Source organism: Rosa rugosa, chromosome 1, assembly GCF_958449725.1.
Source record: "Rosa rugosa chromosome 1, drRosRugo1.1, whole genome shotgun sequence".
NCBI classification, from domain to species: Eukaryota; Viridiplantae; Streptophyta; class Magnoliopsida; order Rosales; family Rosaceae; genus Rosa; species Rosa rugosa.
In genome coordinates, this window is record NC_084820.1 from 14,937,551 (window position 1) to 14,963,389 (window position 25,839).

The 25,839-nt window shown below is 40.3% G+C and overlaps 3 protein-coding genes, 1 long non-coding RNA gene and 1 pseudogene across 4 annotated transcripts; all 5 read left to right on the forward strand.

The window, feature by feature from the left end:
- Window positions 1-2,358: 2,358 nt before the first annotated feature.
- On the forward strand, window positions 2,359-6,790 carry LOC133720354 (mitogen-activated protein kinase kinase kinase 5). The gene is made up of 11 exons (XM_062146616.1): window positions 2,359-2,956; window positions 3,276-3,836; window positions 3,925-4,012; window positions 4,365-4,427; window positions 4,525-4,688; window positions 4,890-4,965; window positions 5,142-5,201; window positions 5,285-5,410; window positions 5,695-5,907; window positions 6,013-6,117; window positions 6,277-6,790. The coding sequence occupies exons 1-10, from the start codon at window positions 2,625-2,627 to the stop codon at window positions 6,112-6,114; spliced, it is 1,785 nt and encodes a 594-aa protein (XP_062002600.1). The 5' UTR covers window positions 2,359-2,624; the 3' UTR covers window positions 6,115-6,117; window positions 6,277-6,790.
- Window positions 6,791-7,100: 310 nt separating this feature from the next.
- On the forward strand, window positions 7,101-11,878 carry LOC133720364 (CDPK-related kinase 5-like; annotated as a pseudogene).
- A 2,205-nt stretch (window positions 11,879-14,083) lies between these two features.
- Window positions 14,084-17,199, forward strand: LOC133720373 (mitogen-activated protein kinase kinase kinase 5-like). Its single transcript, XM_062146637.1, has 8 exons — window positions 14,084-15,224; window positions 15,323-15,401; window positions 15,572-15,634; window positions 15,737-15,900; window positions 16,071-16,146; window positions 16,260-16,325; window positions 16,417-16,521; window positions 16,820-17,199. Exons 1-8 carry the CDS (start codon window positions 15,118-15,120, stop codon window positions 16,994-16,996), a joined length of 837 nt encoding a protein of 278 aa, XP_062002621.1. The 5' UTR covers window positions 14,084-15,117; the 3' UTR covers window positions 16,997-17,199.
- A 2,209-nt stretch (window positions 17,200-19,408) lies between these two features.
- Window positions 19,409-19,964, forward strand: LOC133727479 (uncharacterized). Its single transcript, XR_009855200.1, has 2 exons — window positions 19,409-19,658; window positions 19,781-19,964. It is a non-coding gene; the product is annotated as an uncharacterized LOC133727479 (long non-coding RNA).
- A 2,782-nt stretch (window positions 19,965-22,746) lies between these two features.
- On the forward strand, window positions 22,747-24,744 carry LOC133727345 (peroxidase 10-like). The gene is made up of 4 exons (XM_062154937.1): window positions 22,747-23,035; window positions 23,381-23,572; window positions 23,692-23,857; window positions 24,016-24,744. Exons 1-4 carry the CDS (start codon window positions 22,787-22,789, stop codon window positions 24,423-24,425), a joined length of 1,017 nt encoding a protein of 338 aa, XP_062010921.1. The 5' UTR covers window positions 22,747-22,786; the 3' UTR covers window positions 24,426-24,744.
- The last annotated feature ends 1,095 nt before the right edge of the window (window positions 24,745-25,839 follow it).

Consider the following 25,839-nt stretch of genomic DNA (forward strand, 5'->3'; position numbering starts at 1 on the left):
TACGGCATCAGCGCAACGGCGTTACAGCTCCTAATCGTTCATTAAAAGCCTTCTGTTAATGATTAATGCATTTCGCATTGCATGGCTAACGGGTCTAGCTAGGTCTTAAGGCGAAAGATTAGCCGTTCGATTACGATGATCACCATCAAACACATTGTGGCCGTACATCTGTTGAATCACTGCAACTAACCATTTGCATGAGTAACTAACTTTGTATCATGCAAAGGGAAAAATTCACCAATGGTGTTTGGACACTTAGGGGACTTTCAGAATGATACCTGAACTTACAAAGTTATCAATGTGATACCTGGACTCATTTTTTCGTATCAACATCGTACCTACGGCTAATTTCCGTAACGGCTCCGTGACGGAAATTGGCCGTAGGTATCACATTGATACGAAAAAATGAGTCCAGGTATCACATTGATAACTTTGTAAGTTCAGGTATCATTCTGAAAGTCCCTAAGTGTCCAGACACCGTTGGTGAATTTTTCCCAATTTTACACGTGCGATGCACGTGAGTCACTTAATGAAGACAAAATGACCGATTTACCCTCAAATTCTTTCTTTCTTTTCTTTTCTTTTTTTCTTTATTCTTCTTTCTTTCTTCTTCTTCCTTTCTGGTTTCTTCTTCCCCTGATTTGAATCATCAAGATTCAAATCATCTTGCTCGTCCGATTCCTACCGCCGATCGCCGATCAAACACCGCCGCTACGTCTCAATCCACCTTCATGCACCACAGATGTTTCTAGTTCCCCCAACTTCAAATCCTATAGCAAATTGAAATTGTGCATTGAGGCTTCACCACTCACTCCGAGTTCATCCCTGCGCCGTCGCCAATGACTTGACCACAACAACCTCCACCACCGCACAACAACGTCGTCCTCCGCTGCTTCTCGATTGGGTTTGGGGATAAGGACTGCTTCTTCCTCCACCGCTAGCAAAATCGTGGAGGCTCAATGCCACACTCTAAGGGCCACCGACCGGAAGGACAGCCACAGCAAGGTTTGCACCACCAAAGGCCCCAGGGACCGCAGCATCCGGCTCGTCGCCCACACCGCCATTCAATTCTACGATATGCAGGACCGGCTTGGATACGACCAGCCTAGCAAGGTCGTCGATTGGCTAATCAAGAAAGCCAAGGCCGCAATCAACGAGCTTGACTAGCTGCCACCGTGGAACCCAAACTAAATTTATGTTCATACAACATTTTCTCCGACGAGGCCGATATCCGCCGCGCAGGACACGCAGAACGTGAGCCTCAATTTCTCGATGGTGGAGGCTCCGAGTTCTTTGTCTACTAATCGGCGAGGCACAAAGGTGGGTAGCAGCGGAGTGGCGAAGCTGGTGAATAAGAACAGCTCGAATTTTTTGCAGGTGAGGATGGTGTGGAGGCCGAAGTTGTTAATCTTTGTCTGCCTAAAATTGCCTCTGATCGAAGTTGGGCTAGAGGCCGAAGTTTTCGGCTAAACCGATGAAGTTGCAGGTGAGGATGGTGTGGAGGTGATGTTGCATGTCGGGAACGAAGGAGAGGATGGAGGGGTGGGATTGGAGCTGTGATTTGAGAGTGGAAGGCTGGCAGAGTCTGAGTTTCTGATCAATGGTGTATAAAAGGGGGTCGGAGGAGAGAACGAGAGTGGTGGTGGTCAAGTCATTGGTGGCGGCGGCGGGGATGAACTCGGAGTGAGCGGTGAAGCCTCAATGCACAATTTCAATTTGCTATAGGATTTGAAGTTGGAGGAACCAGAAACATCTGTGGTGCATGAAGGTGGATTGAGACGCAGCGGCGGTGTTTGATCAGCGATCGGCGGTGGGAATCGGACGAGCAAGATGATTTGAATCTTGATGATTCAAATCAGGGGAAGAAGAAACCAGAAAAGAAGAAGAAGAAAGAAAGAAGAATAAAGAAAAAAAGAAAAGAAAAGAAAGAAAGAATTTGAGGGTAAATCGGTCATTTTGTCTTCATTAAGTGACTCACGTGCATCGCACGTGTAAAATTGGGAAAAATTCACCAACGGTGTCTGGACACTTAGGGACTTTCATAATGATACCTGAACTTACAAAGTTATCAATGTGATACCTGGACTCATTTTTTCGTATCAATGTGATACCTACGGCCAATTTCCGTCACGGAGCCGTTACGGAAATTGGCCGTAGGTATCACATTGATACGAAAAAATGAGTCCAGGTATCACATTGATAACTTTGTAAGTTCAGGTATCATTCTGAAAGTCCCCTAAGTGTCCAGACACTGTTGGTGAATTTTTCCCTCATGCAAAATCATCTGACAGGTGCAATAACGGAAAGAACGGACGTAACAAAGAAATGGGAAAATTTTGCAAAGGAGAACCCAAGGACACGTTAAAAGTGTGCTGTTAATGGAGGCGCGGCGAACTTGACTTGGGGTTGAAGAGAAGAGATATTGACCTCTCAATTTTATGAAGGCAACAGCAACGCACACACACACACACCACCTTCCCGTTCGGCGTGGGATTAAAAACTGAGATTTTGTAGCAAACCGCGTTTTTCTCTCTCTCAAAAAAAAAACACCAACCAGAACGACACCGTCTCGTGCCGCCGGCGTCATGGCCTCGTCCTCCGGAGAAGATCCATTGTAATGATCAATGCTAGCCACAACCATGCGTTGGTTGCCTAGCTTTGCTTCCTCATCATCATCTGCTTCGTCTTCGTCGTCGCCGAAAAAGAAGGCCAGGGAGGACGGCGGGTGGATTTTCCGGTCGAGGAGGAAGGCCGCGCAGTCGAGGAAACTGCTCAATTTGGGGAGAGACAATGACGGTGGAGCTATAACCAAATGCCCCAGCGCGCCGGGGTCGGAATCCGCGCTGGCCAGTCCGCAGCCGCTTCCTTTGCCGGAATCGGCCATCCGCCGAGAGACGAGGTGTTCTCGCTGTAAGTCATGGGGACATGAGAACTGCTTCCCCTCCCCGGCTCCCAGGTAAATAGATTTCCCAATTTGATTTGCGAGAAAAAGCTATTCTTACTTGCTCAATAATTGTACAAAAAAAAAAAGAAGCAATTTTTTTCTTTGAATTTATTTTCTTTAAATTTGTGTTCAATGGATGCGTATATTATCTTTGCTCGTTTTGGAGGAACAAATGATAAATGGCATGGAGATTGTTAATTTACAAGCACCTCGGATATTCATATTGGTGTGATTGCATAATTTGTTGCAGATTTTAGCTTTAGAAAGTTTCGTCATTTGTACATATGCTGATGACTTATGCTAGGAGTTTGGTGTTGAAAATGTGTTTCAGTGTGTTTTCTTGGCGAGACACTCCAAAGAATAACGTTCAAGTACGTGAGACAGTGTCGTCTAGGAGGAAGAATCAAGATCGAAATCGTTTACAGATCCCTGAACATGACTTCAGGCTCGATGTTCCTGTTAGAAGTGCACCCACTAGTCCATGCGCAAGCCCTAGATTCAGCCCACGCAGACCAAGTGCTGCTGATTTGTGGGCTCCGTCCAGAAATCAAGTCTGGTCTGCACCGGAGATGACTACTAATGATATCACTCAACCTCCCCCTGCCGTATCAGATGTATTTAGTAATGAAAGTTCCCCTATAAACAGTCCCACGGCTAGAAGTCCCCTTCGACCCCCACAAGGATCATCCCCATTGCATCCCCGGTTATCTGTTACCTCTGAAGTCCATCCATTGCCTCTGCCTCCTGGAGCAAGCCTCCCTTCACCTAGTGTACCATCACCACAACCTGCCCTCACACCTAAGCCAGAGTCCCAGCCGATTAAAGGGCAATGGCAAAAGGGAAAGCTTATTGGTCGTGGCACGTTTGGCAGTGTTTATGTTGCTACCAATAGGTACATACCGTTCCTTGTACAGGTGATGGTAGCTTTTCTTTGCTTGTGGTAATTGCTGATTAACTTTTATTTTTATTTTTGTTAACAGAGAAACTGGAGCTTTATGTGCAATGAAGGAAGTTGAACTACTTCCTGATGACCCGAAATCAGCAGAGTGTATAAAGCAGCTACAGCAGGTTATTATCCAGTATCTTTCACATTTTTATAGGGATGCATAGACAAGCTTTTTACCTTGTGACTTGTAGGTTTAGCTCCCTGGATAACTTTTTCTAGATTATCAGTTGAACCTCTGTTGTATCAGTATGTCGTATGGATGCTTTCAGTTTCTTGCACTTCTCAACTTCTGAGTTGTTTGTGTAAATTGCTTATTGGACTGGAAATAATTGTTTTGTATGCTAGTAGAAGCTGCATATAACTATTTCAGAAATAGGGATGTAGACACTAGATGAAATTTCTACATACATTGTATTAAAGGATGTATTCTGCTAGGTTGTCACTGTGATTGTTACTCATACCGTCTTTTATCAGGAAATCAAAGTCCTCAGCCAGCTCAAGCATCCTAATATTGTGCAGTACTATGGAAGTGAAATTGTGAGTAACGTCTGCTTTTATGTTAAGCATCCATGCTCATGTTCTTCCATTGGACTATGCCTGAAACAAAACACAAAATACTTTCATGTATATGCAGGTTGAAGATCGGTTTTTTATATATCTGGAGTATGTTCATCCAGGTTCTATTAACAAATATGTTCATGAACACTGTGGAGCCATGACAGAAGCTGTTGTTCGCAGTTTTACTCGCCATATAGTCTCTGGGTTGGCTTACTTGCACAGCACAAAAACAATACACAGGTACTCTCAGCATAAACATAAAGTTTTTCTAGCAAAATTGGAATCTGAGATTAGACTTGATGTAGCAAATAAAAACGAGTCCTTAACCTATGCCCAATTTTTGTCATTTTGAAATAAGCAAGATTTGTTTTCGGCAAAAGGGCCTATAGCATTGTTTTTTGGGTCTATTTTAATGCATATCATTTTTGTTTCTTTTGATAGGGACATCAAAGGGGCTAATTTGCTGGTGGATTCATGTGGGGTTGTCAAGCTAGCTGACTTTGGAATGGCCAAACATGTGAGTTCTGGTTCTTTCTTCACTCATTTTCTTAGGTTCTCATTGATCACACCTCTTTTGCTCCTTGACATGTTATTGAGTTGATGTCTCTTTACATTATGCCATTATATTGCATTGTAGGATATGTTAATTACTCTGATCCTGTGCTTACATAGTTTCAATTACTTGTTGTGTAGCTTTCAGGACACGTAGGGAATCTTTCCCTAAAGGGAAGTCCATACTGGATGGCTCCAGAGGTAACCTTTTCTAATCAATATGTTGTGTGTAGAGGGCTATGCGGCCTATGCTTTCTGATACTGATACAGTTTTTATCCAACAGCTGATGCAATCTGAGATGCATAAAGATAACAGCTCTGATTTGGCTCTTGCTGTTGATATATGGAGTTTGGGTTGTACTATTATTGAAATGTTCACAGGAAAACCTCCATGGAGCGAGTATGAAGGGGTAAGCACATTATGTATTTCTATAGTCATGAAACTTTTCTTCTTGTGCTTTGAACGAGGCTAGTCAGTTGTTTCATTGTTTGCATCCAAGGTCTAATTTCTTGTCAAACAGTTGAAACTTGTAATGTGCCTAGTGAGATGCTGGATCTGACTTTACCTAATCCTTTCTAGTTTGGCCTCTTGACTATTCTGAATGATATATTCTGGTTCAAGTTGCATGTATATTTTGTTTTCTGACTGCATCTAAACCCCCTTTGAATGCTAAACTCTTGTGTATTAATGCAGGCTGCAGCTATGTTTAAAGTTATGAAGGATACTCCACCATTTCCAGAAACATTGTCACCTGAGGGTAAGGACTTCCTTAGGTGCTGCTTCCAAAGAAATCCTGCTGAGAGGTCAACTGCTGCAATGCTATTAGAACATCGATTTATAAAAAACTCCCAGCTGCAGGAAGTCCCATCTACGACCTATAATGCCTCTAATGGGATGAATTTCTTGGTAACTATAAGGCCTTGCCACCCCACTTGTTTAGTTAAATTGTAGTCATTGGCGAAGAAAATTAAATTGTATTTATTTGTTTTACAATCTGTGTTATGTCGACAGGAAAGACCCCAGACTCCAATTGAACTTGAAAGAAGACTTGATAGTTCACTGATGATTCCCAGCATTGGCATGCAATTAACTACGGGAAAGGCGGCTCTCTGAGTGGTAAGATTTGCACTCTGTATACTCCATTTGCATACTTGGACCACAGATGAGTGCATTCCGCATTTCGTAATTGCCAAGCCTTGCATTCTGCCGGATCCAACTTCTTGCAAAATCTTCTCTTCAGTGACAATCTCCTTCTGAAACCTCCGGTTTTAACAGAGTCCAGCTCCATTATCTTCCCTTCATCCTGCCTCTAAGGCGCGTCCCGGAATACATCATCTAGCTTGGCTTGCAATCAAAACACCACCCTTCTGCAAATGCTCTCTGTGCTGTGTCAAACCATGGTGCTGAAAAGTATCACGGCATTTTCAGACGACCTCATGTGAAGGGAAAGGATTACAGCTGCCTTTGGTCTAAAGAGAAAGCGGCTCCCGAATTGTAGGCTTAACAGAAAATTGATGTTGTGGTAGGTGATTTTCAGCCTTAGAGTATTACTACTATAGTAGGTTCCTTCCCTCATCCTATTTCGATGGTGGAAGTTTATCTTTATGTGGAAATTAGAAGCAGCACTTTTTGTACACCACATAACTAAGTTTAGAGCTTCAGCAGAAGAACAAGTCTTTTGACAAGGCCTTCTGAAGGTCATATACAATGCTTTCACTTCATGTTCAATTGTTGGAGTAAAAAATTTAACGTCTGTATAAGATGGGCTCAAATGTGACATGGTTTTTCAGTTTCTGTGTTTCTTTCTTTTTGCTACATCGTAGACGATTTTGTTTCCGCTGATATATGCCAAGTCGATTGAAGAGACCATTTAGTTTTATAATCCTTTTGTAATTACCAAATTACCAGACAGTCATTATGTTCAAAGTTTCAAACCCTTAGAACTCCAGACTTAGAGTAACCAAGTACGGTAAATATTTTTGGCTAAACTTAAAGCCCCACATCAATGTAAAGCTACTTTTAAAAAGGGAAAGCGATGACATACTGAAAAACACAGGAAAAAAAGGAAGAAAGATCAAAGGAGGTCTACCTGATATTAATTATTAAACCATATACCAATTGACTTGACTCATAAGTTACCAACCGCTATCATCGATCTCTGCCTCGCCTGACCACCAACGGGAGCAAGCCAGGCAATTTGATCCGCCGCTATATCGTCTAACTGCGACGGAGTTTCAAAATCAACTTGAATCCAAGTGTCCTGTGAAGTACTCAAACCTCCATTGCCTACAGCAGGATTGGATCTTCTGAATGTGCAGGGAACAAGGAATAAGATGAAGGACACATTGGTTTCAACAATAGACATAGAGCAGGTGGTCGAGGGAATTGAAGGGAGGGGTGTTAAAGAAAATCAACCTGACATTAAAGGTTCATGCGAAGTACATGAACCTCCATCCCGATTCTTCAAGAGGCCGTTCTCAGTTCCTTCACCAGCAAAGCATATGAGGGCGCTTCTAGCAAGGGTGCTGGGGTTTTTTAAGTGGAAGGAGCAGGGTAGCATGACAAGGCTTCAGAAGAGTTTCGAGTATGTGACTGGAGAACAGGTTAAGGAGCTTGGAGACCAGCAGGTTGAGGGCGGAACGGGGCTAGATAAGAGCTTTGGGTTCTCAAAGAATTTGATTAAAATGTATGAGCTTGGAAGTATGGTTGGGTTTGGGCATTTTTCCTACACTTGCATAGCTACTTTTAAGAAGGGAAAGCTTGAGGGCCACCATGCTGCTGTCAAGGTCATCTCCAAAGCCAAGGTTTGCTACCTTCATTTGTTCTAGTGAAGTTAAATTTACTATTGTGGGTTCTATCCATTTTGAGGACTACTACTTATGCTAAATACTGTCCATTGGCTGTTCAAATTGGACCTTGGACAGACCACCCAATCTTTACTTTTAATGACTGTGATAATTTTGTACGAAAGTGATCTTATAGTTTATACCAGAAAGAGGTCATGTTTTATCTGCAAGGATGGTTTTCTCACCATTATTTGCATCATTTTTGTTGATATTAGCTAAGTTCTTCTTGCAAACATAACTTGAGTCAGGGGTATTCAAACTGCTGCATCCTCTTTCATTATGTTGTTCTGACATGCAGTTTTATTCTAGTGCATTTGTGCCATTTGTCTGGTAATTTGTAGAGTGGTATTTCCATGGCTCATATCTTATTTTATGGTTTTGATGTATGTTTCTTTTGACAGATGGCTACTGCTATTGCCATTGATGATGTCAGAAGGGAAGTAAAGATATTGAGGGCTTTGAAAGGACATAACAATATAGTAAAATTTTATGATGCATATGAAGACCATGACAATGTCTACATAGTGATGGAGTAAGGAACAAAAGATTATGTGATTCAATGATGGGATCCATCACTTTCTTGTATCAATTTTTGTGTTACTGGACTTGAACATTTCCCATATTTTTCAGATATTGTGCAGGAGGGGAGCTCCTAGATAGTATACTTGCAAGGTATTTCTTCAGCGGCTGCTAGATATGAATGAATGCATCTTGAATCCACTTGAGGGACTAGGAAGCAAGAAATTCATGTGAAATAATGTTTGAAAGTCATCGATCACCAACTGATGTTATTTTAAGATTTTTTTTTCTTTTTTTTTTCTGCAGGGGTGGGAAATACCCCGAGGATGATGCAAGGACCGTCATGATACAAATATTAAGTGTTGTGGCGTTTTGCCACCTCCAGTGTGTGGTTCATAGGGATCTTAAACCTGAGGTACATTGCCTTCTTGATTGAAATTTACTTGTGCAGGATGTCAGAAATACTGGCGAATATGATTGTTTGTTTTACTTAATAACCTGTTCAGCAATATACAGCAACATATTGCACAGTTGCACTTATTTTTTTTCCTCCAAATATTTGCATTCTTTTCTTTTCAAGTACTCATTCAAGTATTCTTAATTACCGGATCAGAATTTTCTGTTTATATCGAGTGATGAAGATTCACAGATGAAGGCTATAGATTTGGCTTGTCAGATTATGTCAAACCTGGTTGGTCAACTCTTCTTCAACACATGGTCTATGGACTTGCTGTTTTATATCTGTAAATTTGGTCAAAGTTTTCATATGAATTGTATGTGCAGATCAAAGGCTTAACGACATTGTTGGTACTAAGTACCATGTAGCCCCAGAAGTTCTACATAGGTCTTACAGTACAGAGGCTGATATGTGGAATGTAGGGGTGATTGCTTATGTTTTATTGAGTGGCACCCGTCCATTTTGGGCTCAAACTGCGTCTGGCATTTTTCGTGCTGTTCTGAGAAGTGATCCAAGTTTCGATGAATCACCTTGGCCATCTCTGTCTACTGAAGCAAAAGATTTTGTTAAGCGCCTATTGAATAAAGACCATCGAAAAAGAATGACTGCTGCTCAAGCTCTAAGTGAGTCCCTCATCCACTCCAAACAAATGTTTCATCATGTTTATAGTTCAATGTGTCACCCACTGCTTTCTATTGCAGATCATCTCTGGCTTAGAAACTATAATGATCTTAGAGTTCCTCCGGATATTCTAACATTCAAACTCATGAAGGCTTATATGCATTCATCAACTCTCCGGAAATCTGCTTTAGGGGTGTGTGTAAATGATAGTATTTTCAATTATAAGTTTATAGCGACATTGTTCTGGGGTAACTATTAGAAGTTCTTATTCCTTCAAGTTTGTTCTTGCTAACCCTTTCAAGTATCAATTTTACATGATCTTTTTTTTCCTTGTTTCCTTTTTCATAACTTCCTTTAGTTCTCTCAATGTTGGCTTTTTGGCAGGCTCTTTCCAAGACATTGACTCCGGATGACCTTTCTTATATGGAGGAGCAGTTTGAACAACTGGAACCAGACGGCAGTGGCACAATAGGTTTAGAAAATATTAAAACGGTTGGTTTCCTTCAGTTTCTCTTTACTTACTAAAATCAACCTACTGTTGGTAATGCTCCCGAACTTTTTTTATTTTCAGGCCTTGATGAAAAATGCAACTGATGCAATGAAAGAGGGACGATATGAGGATCTTCTAGCATCAGTAGGTGCCTTGACTATGGTTGTGCAGTTGATTAACTAGTATGTTGTTATGTCTTATTAGATCCTTGTTGCCTCTTTGGCAGCTTAATGCATTGCAATACAGAAGAATGGAGTTAAAGGAATTTTGTGCAGCCACAGTGTGTGTCCACCAACTTGAGGCTCTTGATCAATGGGAGAAACAATCTCGTTATGCCTATGAACTTTTTGATAAGGATGGCAACAAGGTTGTTATCATGGAGGAGCTGGCTTCGGTATGTGTGCATATGGATTATATTTGCGTCTCTCCTATACCTTTTGTTGAATCCTCTACTATTGGGTTGCTTTCTGCATCTACTTGATTCACTTTCCCCTCTCTCATGGAGCCATACTTTAGTTGATATTATTGGTGAGCTTTGAACTAACAATAAATTCTTGCTGCAACATGTACGTGTGTACATTTTTGCAGGAGCTTGACCTCGGCCCTTCTGTCCTTGTTCATGCTTTTCTTCGTGATTGGATTAGGCAAACTGATGGGAAACTTAGTTTCGTTGGGTTTGTCAAGTTGTTGCATGGGGTTTCTGGCCGCACCTTGCCAAAGCTGAATGATAGTACGTTGCAATGAGATTCAAGAACTAAAGGTTTGCCATGCTGTCTTGAGTCTTGACCAATGAAGCAATATGTGATTAAAGTTTGATGAAGCTCAGGCTTCACTTGTGCTGGAGTTATAACCTAGCTTGTTTGTGTTGAAAGCTCTGTCATAGTGTAATTCAGTGTGTTTAATTAGTTGCAGATGGAATGCTTAGTAAAGTAGTAGTAGACTATAGACTGGCCAGACATGCCCTCGATTATGTGGTATCATTCTCTCTCCCTGTATCTTTCTCTCTGCTTTTATGCTTCCTGCTAAGTTTGACAGAAGCTCACAAGTTTTAGTACTATATTTGTATATTACCACAGCATATTGTGATTTCGTACATCCATCCTACATAAATAACTTCCAACTGAAGTTATTTCTTAAATGACTTCCAATATGTATTGCCACATTGATACTTTAATTTCTTGGTTCTCATAATTTTCCGCTTATTTTGCAAACTTTATATTGTGATAGAGACGAGAGAGTGGAGATAAACGCTAAACATATATAATTGATGGTATTAAACTATTCATTGATTTTGCAAAGTTTGTTTCGCATTGATATATGTCAACTTGATGCTATTAAGAGTCTAGCTGCTTGATGTGATTCTTTGCAACCCTTGTTCTCTTTGATTACTTGGATGGATTAATGTACTCCAAAGTTGAAAGAGTAATAATGAAAACATTTCCGGCCGAATTTTTTCGTTGAAACTTGAAACAGACACGACCGAATGATCTAAAATGACTAAAGAGATCCAATGATTTGGAGCATATATATTTAGTCGTTGACTTGTCATTTTTCAAGTATACACATTATGAAATGAGTTTTGGACAACTCGGAAGCGCGTGGACTGTAGCTGCTTCGAAACTTCCCACTGAAGAATAACATTGTGTTTTGTAGTTTTTCTTGACCCTGAGTCCCGGACTGCCCTGTTTATCTTTTTTGTTTTTGTTTTTGTGGAAGAGTTTCGATCAGTTGAAGAGTTTGCTTCATTAGTTTTATTTCAAATCTTGTTGTAAAGACTCAACAATGGCCGGAGGTGAGCTTGTTGCAGGGGCAGCTCTGGGATTACCATTTAATATCCTGTATGATGTGATTAAGGAAGTGATGAACAAGACTACAATGTTTAAACCCCTTCTCGGAGATCTCAGCTCCACCATGGAATCGTTACAACCACTGATCACTGACATAGCCAAGTGTTGGGAAATAAATCCCCCTGTCACGCAAGTACTACTAGTAGAGATGGAAATAAGAAATAAGCAAGCCAATAAAACAACAAGATTTAACGAGGTTCGGCCAATTTCATTGCCTACGTCCTCAGAGAGTTTTCATCTTCACTATTGAGAGAATTACACAAGTACAAGATTACACCGCTCAAGTTTATACACAACTTGAGCACTCGTGTTTATACCCAACCCGAGCCTTGTATCCAACCGGATACCCCTTGTACACCCTTTCTCAATCCTAGAAGATTACTCTACCCCAAGAGCTATACACGCCCTTGAACACACTCCCCCTATCTTCTACATCTTGAAGACCCTTGGAGTGGCTACTGATCTCTCTCTCTGGAGTTTGGGCTCTCTACCCTCTCTCACCTTTGTTTGTTGCCGATGTGGGGATTATATACAAAGAAAGCAAAGCTCTGCAGCTCTCTCTCTCTTCAGTTCCTTTAATAAGAAAAGGGAAAAAAAAGGAATCACACTCTCTCTCCAGCTCTCTCTTCAAAGCCGGTTGCATGCTTTCTCCTTTTCTTCTTTTCCCTTGCATGCTTTTTCCTTTTCTTCTTTTCCCTTGTCTCCTGCATGTCTCCTGCATGCCTTGTCTTCCACTTTCTTTATCTCCTCCAATTAAGGAGGGATCCCAACAATCTCCACCTCCCGACTTAAATGGAGAGCTCCGCAACACAACTTCAATCTTTGAAGTCATCTCAATTTGAGACACAGCTTGTTATACCCACAAGCACACTACCACTTCAGTCTGAAGTTCATCTCATTCTGAGACCTGCTTGTTATGCCCACAAGCAATCCATTGGCCTTATTCTTTCACCAATTACACATAATCTGAATCAATTGCAAGTGGTTCTAACTCCCCCTGATTCAATCAGCCAATGTCATGTGTAACTGCACCGAGGCAACAATCACTAGTTGGCTCTGAAGAGGGACCTCGACTTCACCCCTTCCCTAGCAGGATTTACCTTCTCACCATCGTCTGGAACCTGGAAACATTTGACTGGCGTCTCGGCTATCCCCGCAAACGAGACCCACCACAGGTACCTGCATCCTTGTGCACACCGTTTCCCTTCAACCTTCGAGGTCTAAGTTTTTTTTTCTTATCAGACGGAACATACTTCCACACTTTTCTCCCTGCATTATTAGAACCATTCAGCCAGGTAAACACAACTCCCCTGCTGTTGACACCTACAGCCCTTGGAGTGTAACTGGCTCAACTTCGAGAAAAAGTGTCATAACCTTTGGAGTGTGAGAAATTCTCCAAGATTACAAAAAAACATTTGCTACACCATCCTTGGAGCAACATGAGCCCTTATCATCCTTCTGTTTTGACCTCGGACAATCCGGCTTTATGTGTCCATGCTCCTTGAAATTGTAGCACTACTTGACCTTTCCCCTGCCTCTGGATTTAGACCTACTGCGTCTGCTAAAATCCCATGGCAGATTACATCTTCCCTGGCTTTACATCCTTTCCCATCAACAATTTAGTAAGGCCTTGTTGAATAGGATGTCTTTCACTCTCCTTTGCCATAGAGTGAAAATTTCTCTTTCCATCAAACTGCTCCACCTCAAACTATGAGGCAATACCTGAATTCATGATGAGCAACCACGATCAACATGCAAACCTTCGGCGAACGAAAACCACGAACGACGAACAAGCACGATCACAGACACCACGAACCACCTTAGTGAGATATACATTCTCACCAACCATCATTCCCTTGAGTCATATCTTGGTCTCTTGCAACTCCACCTTAGGATTTTTTTCTCTGAGTCCGGCTCGCACCACCTAGCCTCCGAGTCACTCCACCTATCAACTTCATTTTGATTAGGACTTTCTTGAGTTTTTGACCTGCTCCACGTTGCTAGGAATTTTCCTCAAGTTGGCTCCACCTAATGCACTTTTGAGTTAACAGCTTAACCATTTAACTGACTCCACCTTGAATGATGAGGTGCTAGAACTTGCCATGACAAACAACCTCACCAGCCATCATCCCCTTGAGTCATATTATGATCCCTTGCAGCTCCACTTTTGAATAGGATTTTCCCGAGTCCACCTTGCTCCCCTTAGCTCACGAATCACTCCACCTATCGATACACCATCGATGAGGATTTCTTTGAGTCTCCGACCCCCTCTTCTTGCTAAGAACTTTTCTGAGCTGACTCCACCTATTGCACCTTCGGGCTGCCACCTTGACCATTTGCCTGACTACACCATGGATGCATGACTTATCCCAGCCAAACCATCGGCTCTGATACCACTGTTGGGAAATAAATCCCCCTGTCACGCAAGTACTACTAGTAGAGATGGAAATAAGAAATAAGCAAGCCAATAAAACAACAAGATTTAACGAGGTTCGGCCAATTTCATTGCCTACGTCCTCAGAGAGTTTTCATCTTCACTATTGAGAGAATTACACAAGTACAAGATTACACCGCTCAAGTTTATACACAACTTGAGCACTCGTGTTTATACCCAACCCGAGCCTTGTATCCAACCGGATACCCCTTGTACACCCTTTCTCAATCCTAGAAGATTACTCTACCCCAAGAGCTATACACGCCCTTGAACACACTCCCCCTATCTTCTACATCTTGAAGACCCTTGGAGTGGCTACTGATCTCTCTCTCTGGAGTTTGGGCTCTCTACCCTCTCTCACCTTTGTTTGTTGCCGATGTGGGGATTATATACAAAGAAAGCAAAGCTCTGCAGCTCTCTCTCTCTTCAGTTCCTTTAATAAGAAAAGGGAAAAAAAAGGAATCACACTCTCTCTCCAGCTCTCTCTTCAAAGCCGGTTGCATGCTTTCTCCTTTTCTTCTTTTCCCTTGCATGCTTTTTCCTTTTCTTCTTTTCCCTTGTCTCCTGCATGTCTCCTGCATGCCTTGTCTTCCACTTTCTTTATCTCCTCCAATTAAGGAGGGATCCCAACACCAAGCACAACAGGGACTTGGGACGTCCAGAGGAGGAGCTACAAAGTTTCAAGAAGCAAATGGAGAAGGGGGCAGAGCTTGTTCGAAAGTGCTCCAAGGTTGGTTTATGGACCAGCTACAAGAAATATGGATACGCCAACAAGTTAATGGACCTAGACAAATCTCTCAACAGATTGTTGGCTATACTCAGCGTGCAGGGAATAAGGGCCGGGATGGAGACCTTGGTGGTGGTGAAGGAAACACTGACTACGGTGAGGAGAATTGAAGACAATGGTGTTGGTAAAGAAGAGAGTTGTGGTGCATAATCTGATCGAGTTTCAAAAGGGAAAGCTTATTGGGAGTGGCCCGTTCGGACCTCGCTATGTTGCCAGCAATAGGTATGTACATACAGATCTATGTAGAGCTGATGATAACGTACAGTTTCTACTTCCTTCGTAAAAGTGATCGATTAGGGTCTAATTTTCTTATGTAACAGAGTAACTGGAGCTTTATGTTCAATGAAGGAAGTTGACTTATCTCCCAATGGCTCAATTTCTGCAAAATGTTTAGAGACGGTTTGTATGCATAGAGATGGCTTTCTACCTTTCCCCATATAGAATTAGCTTCATTTAATGTGTTTTACTAGACTGTCGCGTGGTGCTAGCTTCTTCGAATGTATGAGTTTGTGGATGATGCTGTGTGTTAGGATATCACTAGGCTTCTTAGCAGATGCTTCTTTTTACAGGAAATTAGAGTGCTCACCAAGCTGAGGCATCCTAACATTGTGGAGTTTTATGGAAGCCAAATGGTGAGTGGTGTGCTCCTTCACGTTTAGGCATTTCCAAGATCATGTTTGTCCATTGGAATATTATGCCTGAAATGAATCATATATACTTTCGTGTATATGCAGGTTGGTGATCGATTTTATATATATCAGGAGTATGTCCACCCTGGCTCTTTGAGCAGATATATGAATGAACGTTATGGAGCCATAACAGAATCTATTGTTCGTAATTTTACTCGGCAGATAATGTCTGGGTTGGCTTACATGCATAGCAAACACATAGCACACAGGTAAAATCACATATATGTTGATAGAATCTCATGTGTCACCCTCTGCATGAAGTTTAATAATCTAGGAAAAATGGAATTTGATGCTAGATTTGACGTAGCAAATAAGAATAAGCACTTCACCTTTTTTGGATCTGTAAGTATTTATTATATTTTTCGGTTGATATATATAGGAGCATCAAAGGGGCTAATTTGCTTGTCGATTCAAGTGGAATTGTCAAGCTAGCTGACTTTGGGATGGCACGATTAGTAAGTGCTAGATCTTTAATTTCTTCATTCTCAACTCTGATGATCTTCTATTTCTTTGATTAGCAGATTGATTCATTCACTGATTACAGTATAGTTGTTGCCATTTCGAGTAGCTTTCAGGGCATGAAGGGAATACATCTCTAGAGGGGGGAAATCCATACTACTGGATGGCTCCAGAGGTATCTGTTTCTAACCAGTGTGGTTGTCTAGGATCCGGGCTATATTGCCTGTATATAATACACACGTACCAATACAATGTTCTTCCTGTAGTTAATAATTTCTGGGAGGCAGAGTCTTGCTGCTGATATTTGGAGTTTGGGATGCACAGTTATTGAAATGCTGACCGGAAGAGCTCATCAGAACGCATATGAAAGTGTAAGCACATCATGTATTTAACCATGAAACTACTTGTTACGTCTTGTTCTTTGAATGTAGTCAAATATGTGAAGGTCCAAAGGTCTAGTTTCTTGTTGATATAGTTGATGCCTTGAAGGTAGCAAGTGATCAGATACTGTTCATCCTTCTAGGATATACTTGGTCCTGTAAAATTTGGTAAAATCTAGCTCCTTTGATCTGCCTATCGAGTCTTGACATGGATATGAGTTTCTTGTGACACATTCTGCACATCATGAAATCTCCTACCGGTTTTCTAAAGTCTAGTATATCAATGCAGATGGAAGCCTTGTTTAAAACTACTAGTGGGAATGAGGATAATCCAGAGCTTCCGGGAACATTGTCATCAGAGGGCAAGAATTTCGTAGAATGCTGCTTGCGAATAAATCCTGCAGATAGGCCTACTGCTGCCATGTTATTAGAACATCCATTCTTAACAAGTTCATCCAAGGGATGAATTCCATCTAAACAGAAGTGCCTTGTCTTACTAATTGGCAAAAGCAATCTGTGCTTTTTTTTTTTTTTTTCATTTTTAGTACAGTGGATGGCCAGAGGCCCAAAACAATAAGAAACTGAGTTCACATAGCTCTAGAACAGGGCACTCCAGTGGCATGAGCAAATAACCCAGTTTGGTTTAAATTGTATGGTTTGAGCACTACTCTACAGCATAAAACAACTTTTGGCTGTTCTTAGGTTAAAGAATCCAATTTTGAGTTACATTAACCCCACTTACCCAAGCATCTTATAAGATTTCTCACTTACCCAACAAATTACATATTTTTTGCCCTAATACCCAATTAAGTATTTTTTAAATTATTTTTGAAACAATTTTGCCCTCCCTCTATTTGTCACTCTCTAAGTCAACGGAGACTTCACCGGACTCCGGTCACCGGATTCCGGTCAATGGCCGCCGGATTCCGTTCATCATTTGCCGGAGATCTTATAGGTCATCAGAGGATATTATTGCCCCCAAATAAAAAAGCTATTGCCCCCCCCCCCCAATAAACTTTCCCCCAATAAAAAGTTTATTGGGGATCAATAATTAGTGAAAAATGAAGATGTTTTTAATTTTGAAAGTTTTAGGAGGTTTATCCAAATAAATAATCTTATTATTGCCACCCAATAATCTTATTATTGCCCCTAATAATACCCAATAATCATATTATTGCCCCCCAATAATTTTTTGCATAATATTGTCTTTTGGAAAGACCTTATTTTAAAAATGCAAAAGAAACTTGCTGGTTGGAAAGTAGCTTTACTTTCTCGAGGTGGTAAGCTTACTTTGATCAAAGCCAATCTTTCTGGTTTACCAAATCATGTCCTCTCTTGCTTTAAGTGCCCTAATATTGTTACTTCTGCTTTGAATAATGAGTGTAGAAAATTCTTTTGGGGCAATGATCATTGTTCTCCTATTGCTTGGTCTCAAGTTTGTACTCCTAAAGAGAAAGGTGGTCTAGCTAGGCATTAGATCTTCTGCTCATTTTAATAAGGCAGCACTAACTAAGTTAGGATGGAAAGTTCTTACTGACCATCACAATTGGTGGGTTAAAATTGTTCGAGCTAAGTATCTGAGAAGAATTCCTTTTGGATTGCTAAGAAAACTGCTTCTTCTTCCTGTGCTTGGAAAGGTGTTCTTGATTCAAGACCTGTACTTTCTGACGGTATTAGATGGATTGTTGGTGATGGTAGACATAATAATTTTTGGCTTTTTAATTGGATCCTGCCTTTTCCTCTGATTAATTTTATTCACGAGAATCAAAGACATGCTATCAATACAAATGACCTTGTTTCAGATTATATATCTAATAATACTTGGAATGTGCAAAAGCTTAATGTTGTTCTTCCTTCTGATATAGAAGAGAAAATTATTGCTTTTCCTCTCCCTTATTTTTCTCAGAAGGATAATATGATTTGAGGTCCTACTGGGAATGGTAAGTTTACTATTAAATCTACTTCCAATCTTTTTGTTCAACGTACTATTGCTCATTCTAAAAATAAGTTACTCATGAGGATGTGGAAAACTAATTTGCCTCCGGCCTGGCAGATGATAAGAAATAGACTTTCTACAAGAGATAGAATTTTCTCAAATCTGTATATTGATAGAAGCTGTTCTTTTTGTCATTCCCAAGTTGAGGATTTGGATCATCTCTTTTTACATTGTCAGTTCACTAAAGAAGTTTGGAAGTTGACTTTTCCTAGTTTTTCTATGCATTCTTGATTCCAAGATTTTGTTAACTGGCTGGATTATCTTTCATCTTTACATGATCAGAAGCGGTCTACTTATCTTGAATGTGATTAGTTCATGTTTGGGTGGAGGTGGAAGCCGAGTTTAGTTGACTTATTTGGCTATATTCAAAAATGATTGAATGAAGAATTTTTTTTTTTTTTAAATTCAGCTTTTCTAGCAGAATATTCTTTTTGGAAGCAGCTTCTTTTAGAATTTTAGTCAACGCAAACATCATTATATGGAAATTTTCATGAGGAATGTTAGGTTGTCTCTCCTTTCAATTGTGCAATGTGTAATTTTTGAGATCATCATCCAAAGAATAGAAAACAATCGATCAAATTAGAAATCGTCTACCCATTTGTTTGTCTATTTACTTGAATAACATATTGATGATTGTAATAATTAAATTTCAGAGTAGATGATAGTAAATAGACAATTCTATTCATATATAGACGGAAAATTTAATATCTTTACTCCACCATATTAATTACATGGATATGGCCTTTTCACCCATTACTAGTAGTGGTCCACGTTAAGTCCCGAGGAATCCAAGCAAGCATTGACACACTTTAGCTAGTGACTTTTGGAATTTGGATGGGTTTCCATTTGGTCAAAAATCAAAATGAAGAAAGCAACATTATTGCTAAATAAAAAGACGAATCCCTTTTGGCCTCGTCACGAATTGGAAGATTCTTTAAAAAGCTAGCAGCCAATCTGTTTCCTACTAGTGCCTTCACGTGGTTGAACCCATTATAACATTATATCTTCTTCTCCTCTCCTTCTTCTTGTATCCATTAGAGAGAAACAGAGAGATGGAACCTCCACCAGCACAAGCCATAGAGACTTCAACCACCTACCAAGAAGATGAACAGGACAAAGTCATCAACGACTGGTACTCGATTATCGATTAATTTCTTGTTTATTTTGTTCATTCTTTGATGATGAACTTGCTGTATCATATTGCTTATACAATTTTTTTCTTCTTTTTGTGTATGTATCTGTGGATATATGCAGTTGCTCTTGCTGCTTTGACTGCACCGAGACCATTCTTGATTACTTGTTCTGCGGTTTCTGTTAGACATGTGGATTAGATTGACTACAAGCTTAAATTAACTTGTTCCTCTTTCACTATTCATATTAGTGTATCAAACTTGATGCTTTATCTTTAAATTTGAAGTTTATTTTCTTCTTTCTTTGATGATGATTCTTTTGTAATACCCTTTTGATCTAATTTTGAGTATTGGAATTTCTGGAATGTGGTTGTGGAATTGGAACCGGTTCTAGATTCTGAATTCCTAGCTAGCTATTTGATTCATTACTATATAACTAGCTGGATTAGAAGGCATATCCCATCAGAATCTGAGATCATGTCATTGATTTGGTTTGTTGATGCTGAGAAAGAGGGACTAGCTAACAGTCAATTACAAGGTTCAATGTCTAACGTCTCAGTTCTTGGGGGTTAACTTTGACTCGGGCCTCTTGGTGTTGTGTGCCATGCTGTAACGTAATTGCAGTAGGATTAAGATTCGCAGAAATCCTGGAAAATTTCAAATTTTAGAGCAATTATGAAAAATAAATGAAATATCGGATACATGATTATGTAAAAAAGGAAATGATCAAGTTAAGTCTTGGGGAACCCAAAATCATGGTGAGAAAAATCTGGGTAAATTAGAAGCATATCAAATCAACTAAGCAGGCTGAATCAAGCTCAATTCGAGTGTATCAGAACATATCAAGAAAAATCTCAATAAATGCGAATCATATATTTCTATATCCAGCAAATCGAGAACAAGTCATATAAATGTTTGTATTGATTCAATTAGGGCGGAAGCTACTACCACCTTAGAATATCTTTAGCAATGCTAGCCATTTTTTAGTCAAATTTTAGTCAAAGTAGCTAAAAAGTCATTTTGGCTAGCCACTTTAGAAATACGTCTGCATCAATGCTCTCTATTTTAGATAGTTTTTAATTTATATTATTTTTTAAATGCAGATTAAATAATTTAAATGTATTTATAAATTACATAAAATAACTCAAAATGAATGTTTTAAATTATAGAGAATCTTGTCTCGCTCTCTATATATTTAGGAGCGAGATAGCTAAAAGTCATAATAGAGAACCATTTAAGAATCTAGTGCAGCTGCTAAAATAGATAAAAAGCTAAATATGCTTTCCAAAATTTATAAAAATAGAGAGTCTGCTAAGGATGCTCTTACTAAGCAGTAATCGACCTAGCGCTTTGTTAGGGGAGAGAGCAGCCGCCCACGCGGTTTGCTTCTGAATCTTCCTTCATGAATATGGAGGATTTGGGTGATTCCGGTGGTGCGGTAGGGATCTGGCGTAGCAGCGAGGGTTGCTTGCCTCGTTTCTCTTCCATGCGCCGGAGTTACTATGGTGATTCTCGAGGCCATTGGAGGCTCGGATGGTGTCGCTTTCCACTTCTGGTGGTGGACGAGCGTCGCACGATGGAGGCGAGTCTTGGTCGCGTACGGCGGTTCTGGATTCGCGTCTGGAAGGTTGATATGAGCGACGTTGGGAGGCGTGTGACGGGCAACAGAGCGCCGGATGCTGAGCCGATAGGCCGCAGCTTTCCCAGGCTGAAGATGCTGAGCGACGGCGTGGTGCAGATTGGTTTGAAGATCCGGATTTGGGATCCGGGTCGGATCTGGGTCTGGATTTGGGCTTGGCACTTGGCCTGGATCTGGGTTTTGAGGTTGATTGTCTTTTGGTTTTCATCATTTTGGTTCTTAGGTCACTTTGGTGGAAGATTGATCTCTGTTTGGCGTATTTTTTACGTGGAAGATGTTTGGATGGTCACATCACCAGTTACATTGTTAGAAGATTGCCCTTTTGTGGATGGTCACACTATCAGTAACATAGGTGGAAGATTGTTCTCTTTTCGACGTAAGATGTACGAGGAATCTGCTTGGTCGGTCATACCACCGGTTACTTTGATAGAAGATTACTCTGTTATGGTTGGTCATACTATTAGTAACTTTTCACATAGCACGGTTTACACCCGATGCGTCCTCAGATGCATTTTTGCATCCAATCGTATCTTTGCTAGGTTTTATGTTCATTGCTTTATTTTCGTATCTTTCATTTATGATGTAGTTTATACATCTGTCTTTTGTAATCTTTCTTATTATTAATGGAGTTGACATTTATTCTCAAAAAAAAAAAGGATGCTCTTACTACTTGCTCAAGAAACAATTATCCGATTGGCCTCTGTTACCTTTTTCATGCTTGATCACATATAACCAAATCATTAATATCAATTCTTTTGTGACTGCACAGATGCATACTCCACCTATATATGTGGCTCAATCTAAACCTACTACACACGAGTTCTAACGCTCAACTCATGCGGTGTGCTTGAATCCTTGCATTGTAACTGTTGCTCAATAAGCAACCGTGACAAAATATGAAACTTGGGTCACCATTGTTGTCAACAAAAACTAAACTTATCATAGTATAAGAAAGATATCTCGGATCCAAGATATACTAGCAATTGGGGGCTCCTAATAGATAATGAGTTACAATAATAACAAGAAACTCATAGTGGAAAAATGTTGCAATGAACTAGATTTATCCTAACTTAGCAATCCACTCCTACTTCCCCACTGGCATTGGTGATCTGTGACATATACTTGATCTTCAAAGTCCATCCTCCTTTGTTTGCTCGAGTTCATGATACATTTTACTATCCCACATTATAGTGCGTGAGTATGCCTATTCCACTAGCTATTGGCATAATATACACCATGCATGTTGCGTGTATAATTGGCACTTTCAGCACCATGTCCAGGCTAGACCTACCCAGTGAGAACAAAAATACATCACCATATCACTTATAGTGCATTTACAAGTTTCTAGTGTCTCTCCCACTCTCCTTAGAGAACATATATAATTGAACTACATGTGCTTAATTTCATGCACTTTTCTGCCTATAAAGAAACTACTTCTTGTACTTAGGTACTTACACTAGTACTTGTCACACATTATTAGCCAGTGATAATATGATTAGAAACTTTGTTCACTTTCAAGAAATGGAGTACATTACCCACAAGCTTTTCTATGTTGTCTTGCTTTGCCTCTTGTTCCTAAGCCCTCCTTTTGTTTCCTCTCAGCTCAATTATAAGTTCTATGATTCCTCTTGTCCCAACTTGAGCAAGATTGTTCAACAAGGCGTTCGGTCTGCTATTGCAAATGATTCTAGGATTGCAGCCTCACTCTTGCGGCTTCACTTCCATGATTGCTTTGTTAATGTAATGTTATTCTCCCTTCAATTAGAAATATGATTTGAATGATATCTCTCATTAGAAATTATAAGTCCTACCATACATTTTAGGCCTGCTGAACAATATATATTCGTACAAAGTTGATGAATTAACTTTAGGGCTCATGTTAGATGAATTTTATATAATATCAGAGCAGATTATTTGTTTATTGAGTCTGTTATAAACTTGAAAGAAAGATCCAATAAGTACATACGACCATTAGTAACTTAACAACATTTAGTAACCTTGGTTGACTGTGGTTTTTATTATATACACCCCAAGTCGTCTACGGGCATTGTTAATTTCTTATTTGCTTTCAATTTGTCGAAGCAGGGATGTGACGCATCTATACTTCTTGACGATACTAGCACTCTTAAGGGGGAGAAAAATGCTTTGCCCAACAAAGATTCAGTCAGAGGCTATGAAGTGATTGACAAAATCAAGTTAGCACTGGAGGAAGCTTGCCCATGCACTGTTTCCTGTACTGACATACTCACTCTTGCTGCAACCTCAGCTGTTTATTTTGTAAGAACTTTACTTCATATGAATTTTATCAAAACAACCCGGTAAAACAAACTAGAAGATGAGTCGTGAGAATTTTCCAATTGTTATCGGCTAACTAATAGACATGATTTATTTTTCAGAGCGGAGGGCCATATTGGCCTGTAGCACTGGGTCGCCGAGATGGCACAACAGCAAGTGAAGATGCAGCTAATGACGACTTGCCATCACCTTTTGAGCCCTTGGAAAACATCACTGCAAAGTTTGCAGCAAAAGGCCTTAATTTAAGGGATGTTGTTGTCCTCTCAGGTTTTATTCTTATACCATCATATATTAGTGACACTCGATCATCCCAATAAATTTTTTTATATTTTTTTAGAATACGATCATCACAATGACTATTCATGCTTAGGAGCATAATATGTTATTTTGGGTTTTTTCCCTAAAAAATAGTCCATGGTATGCAGGTGCACACACCATAGGCTTTGCTCAGTGCTTCACATTCAAGACAAGACTGTTCAACTTTAGTGACTCGGGCAAGCCTGACCCGGTATTAGACACATCACTTCTAACAAAACTACAAAACGTGTGCCCAAATCAAGCTGATTCTGATACCAAATTGGCTCCACTTGATCCTGTCACTTCCAACAGGTTTGATAACGTTTACTTCAAAAGACTGGTGAACAAATCTGGGCTTCTACAGTCAGACCAGGTCCTTATGGGGGACAGTACAACTGCTTCAATGGTCATCAGCTATAGCAGATTTCCAAATCTGTTCAACAAGGACTTTGGAGCATCAATGGTGAAGATGGCAAATATAGGTGTGCTTACTGGACAAAATGGACAAATTAGGAAGAATTGTTGGGTGGTGAATTAGAATAATTATATTAGTGTGGTTGTAAGATGAAGCTGGAAGAGTAGTATCATGCATTTCACTTTCAAATTGTTTTCGGATATTGCTCCAGAACTAATTCTCAATTTCAAACAAGTGAGAACTTTTTCATACTGCTCGAGGAGTGACTCTCGAATTCAATGTTGAAAAAGTTTTGGAGTTCAAATCTCATCTCCTTATTCTTTGTTGGGAATTAAACAAACTCCCATTTAGACCTGGGATTTTCAAACCGGGAACCGGTGGAACCAGCCCGGACCGCACCGAAATCTCCGTTTCGATTCGGTGTCTAGTTCTGGAAGAGGTGTTTTTGTGAAAACCCGAACCGATTACCATCTTCCTGTTCGGTTCCAGTTCCGGAATTCCCTAGCTAACTGCTAGGAACCGGGAGAAACCGAGGTACTGGGCTTCTGTATATATGGACGCGTATTTTGGAAGCCCACTAGCCCAGTTTAGGTAACCCAAAGACAAAAAAAACCCTGACCTCCTACTCATTCTCGACCAAACTGACCTAGCCGTTCTTCAGTTCTCTGACTTCGCTCTTCTTCAGCTCTTCTTCAGTTCTTTCATCACTTCATTGAAGACTGAGATGCCCAGTTCATTCGAAAAGCCAAATTTTTCCATTTGAAAAGCCAGAAACTGATAAACCCCCAGTTCATCTTCTAATCTTCATCCCCAATCGGCGATTCCCAATTCGAACTTTAGAAGGAGATGGCTTCTAATCCTTCAATTTCGTCCATTCCTTTGAATTCAAGTAGTCATTCTCGGTCCGGGAATGAGATTGTACATGTTGCAGCTGCACAACAAGGAGATGAAGAAGTTGAGTCTCACGATCCCGGCATATCGAAGAAGGGTGCTGCAAAGAGAAAGAGGGCACCGACACAGAAACAATAGAAACCTCCTCGAAGCTGGGTTTGTGAGCATTTCACCAAGGAGGAGCACCCGCTTATGGGGATTGTTGATGGAGTTGAGCAGCAAGTTGGGCACACCACAAGAGCACAGTGTAAGTATTGATAATGCATAATAATGATACTATCATGTTGGTTTTGTAAAATGCAGTTGGAAGAATCAAGGCTGCAAGTCAAGGACCAGCAACCCTTTATTTTTTGTCCTATGAACTTTCTAGTTTCTATTGTGCTCAACTGCTCATTTATGATTTGATTTGTGCAAGACTGCATTGTGAGTCAAGTTCCATTTGCGAATTGTGCAAGACTTCATTGTTGCAGAATGCAGTTGGAACTCTTTATTCAATTCATCACTTCATTGTGGCATTTTCATGGCATTTGTGAGCTTGTGTATTGCTGCTACTACATAGTTGAAGAAGTTAGAAGTTCATGAACTCATTGAGCTGTAATTAAAGACTTCTAACTGTTGAAAATTGCATCAAAGACTTGAAGTTCTT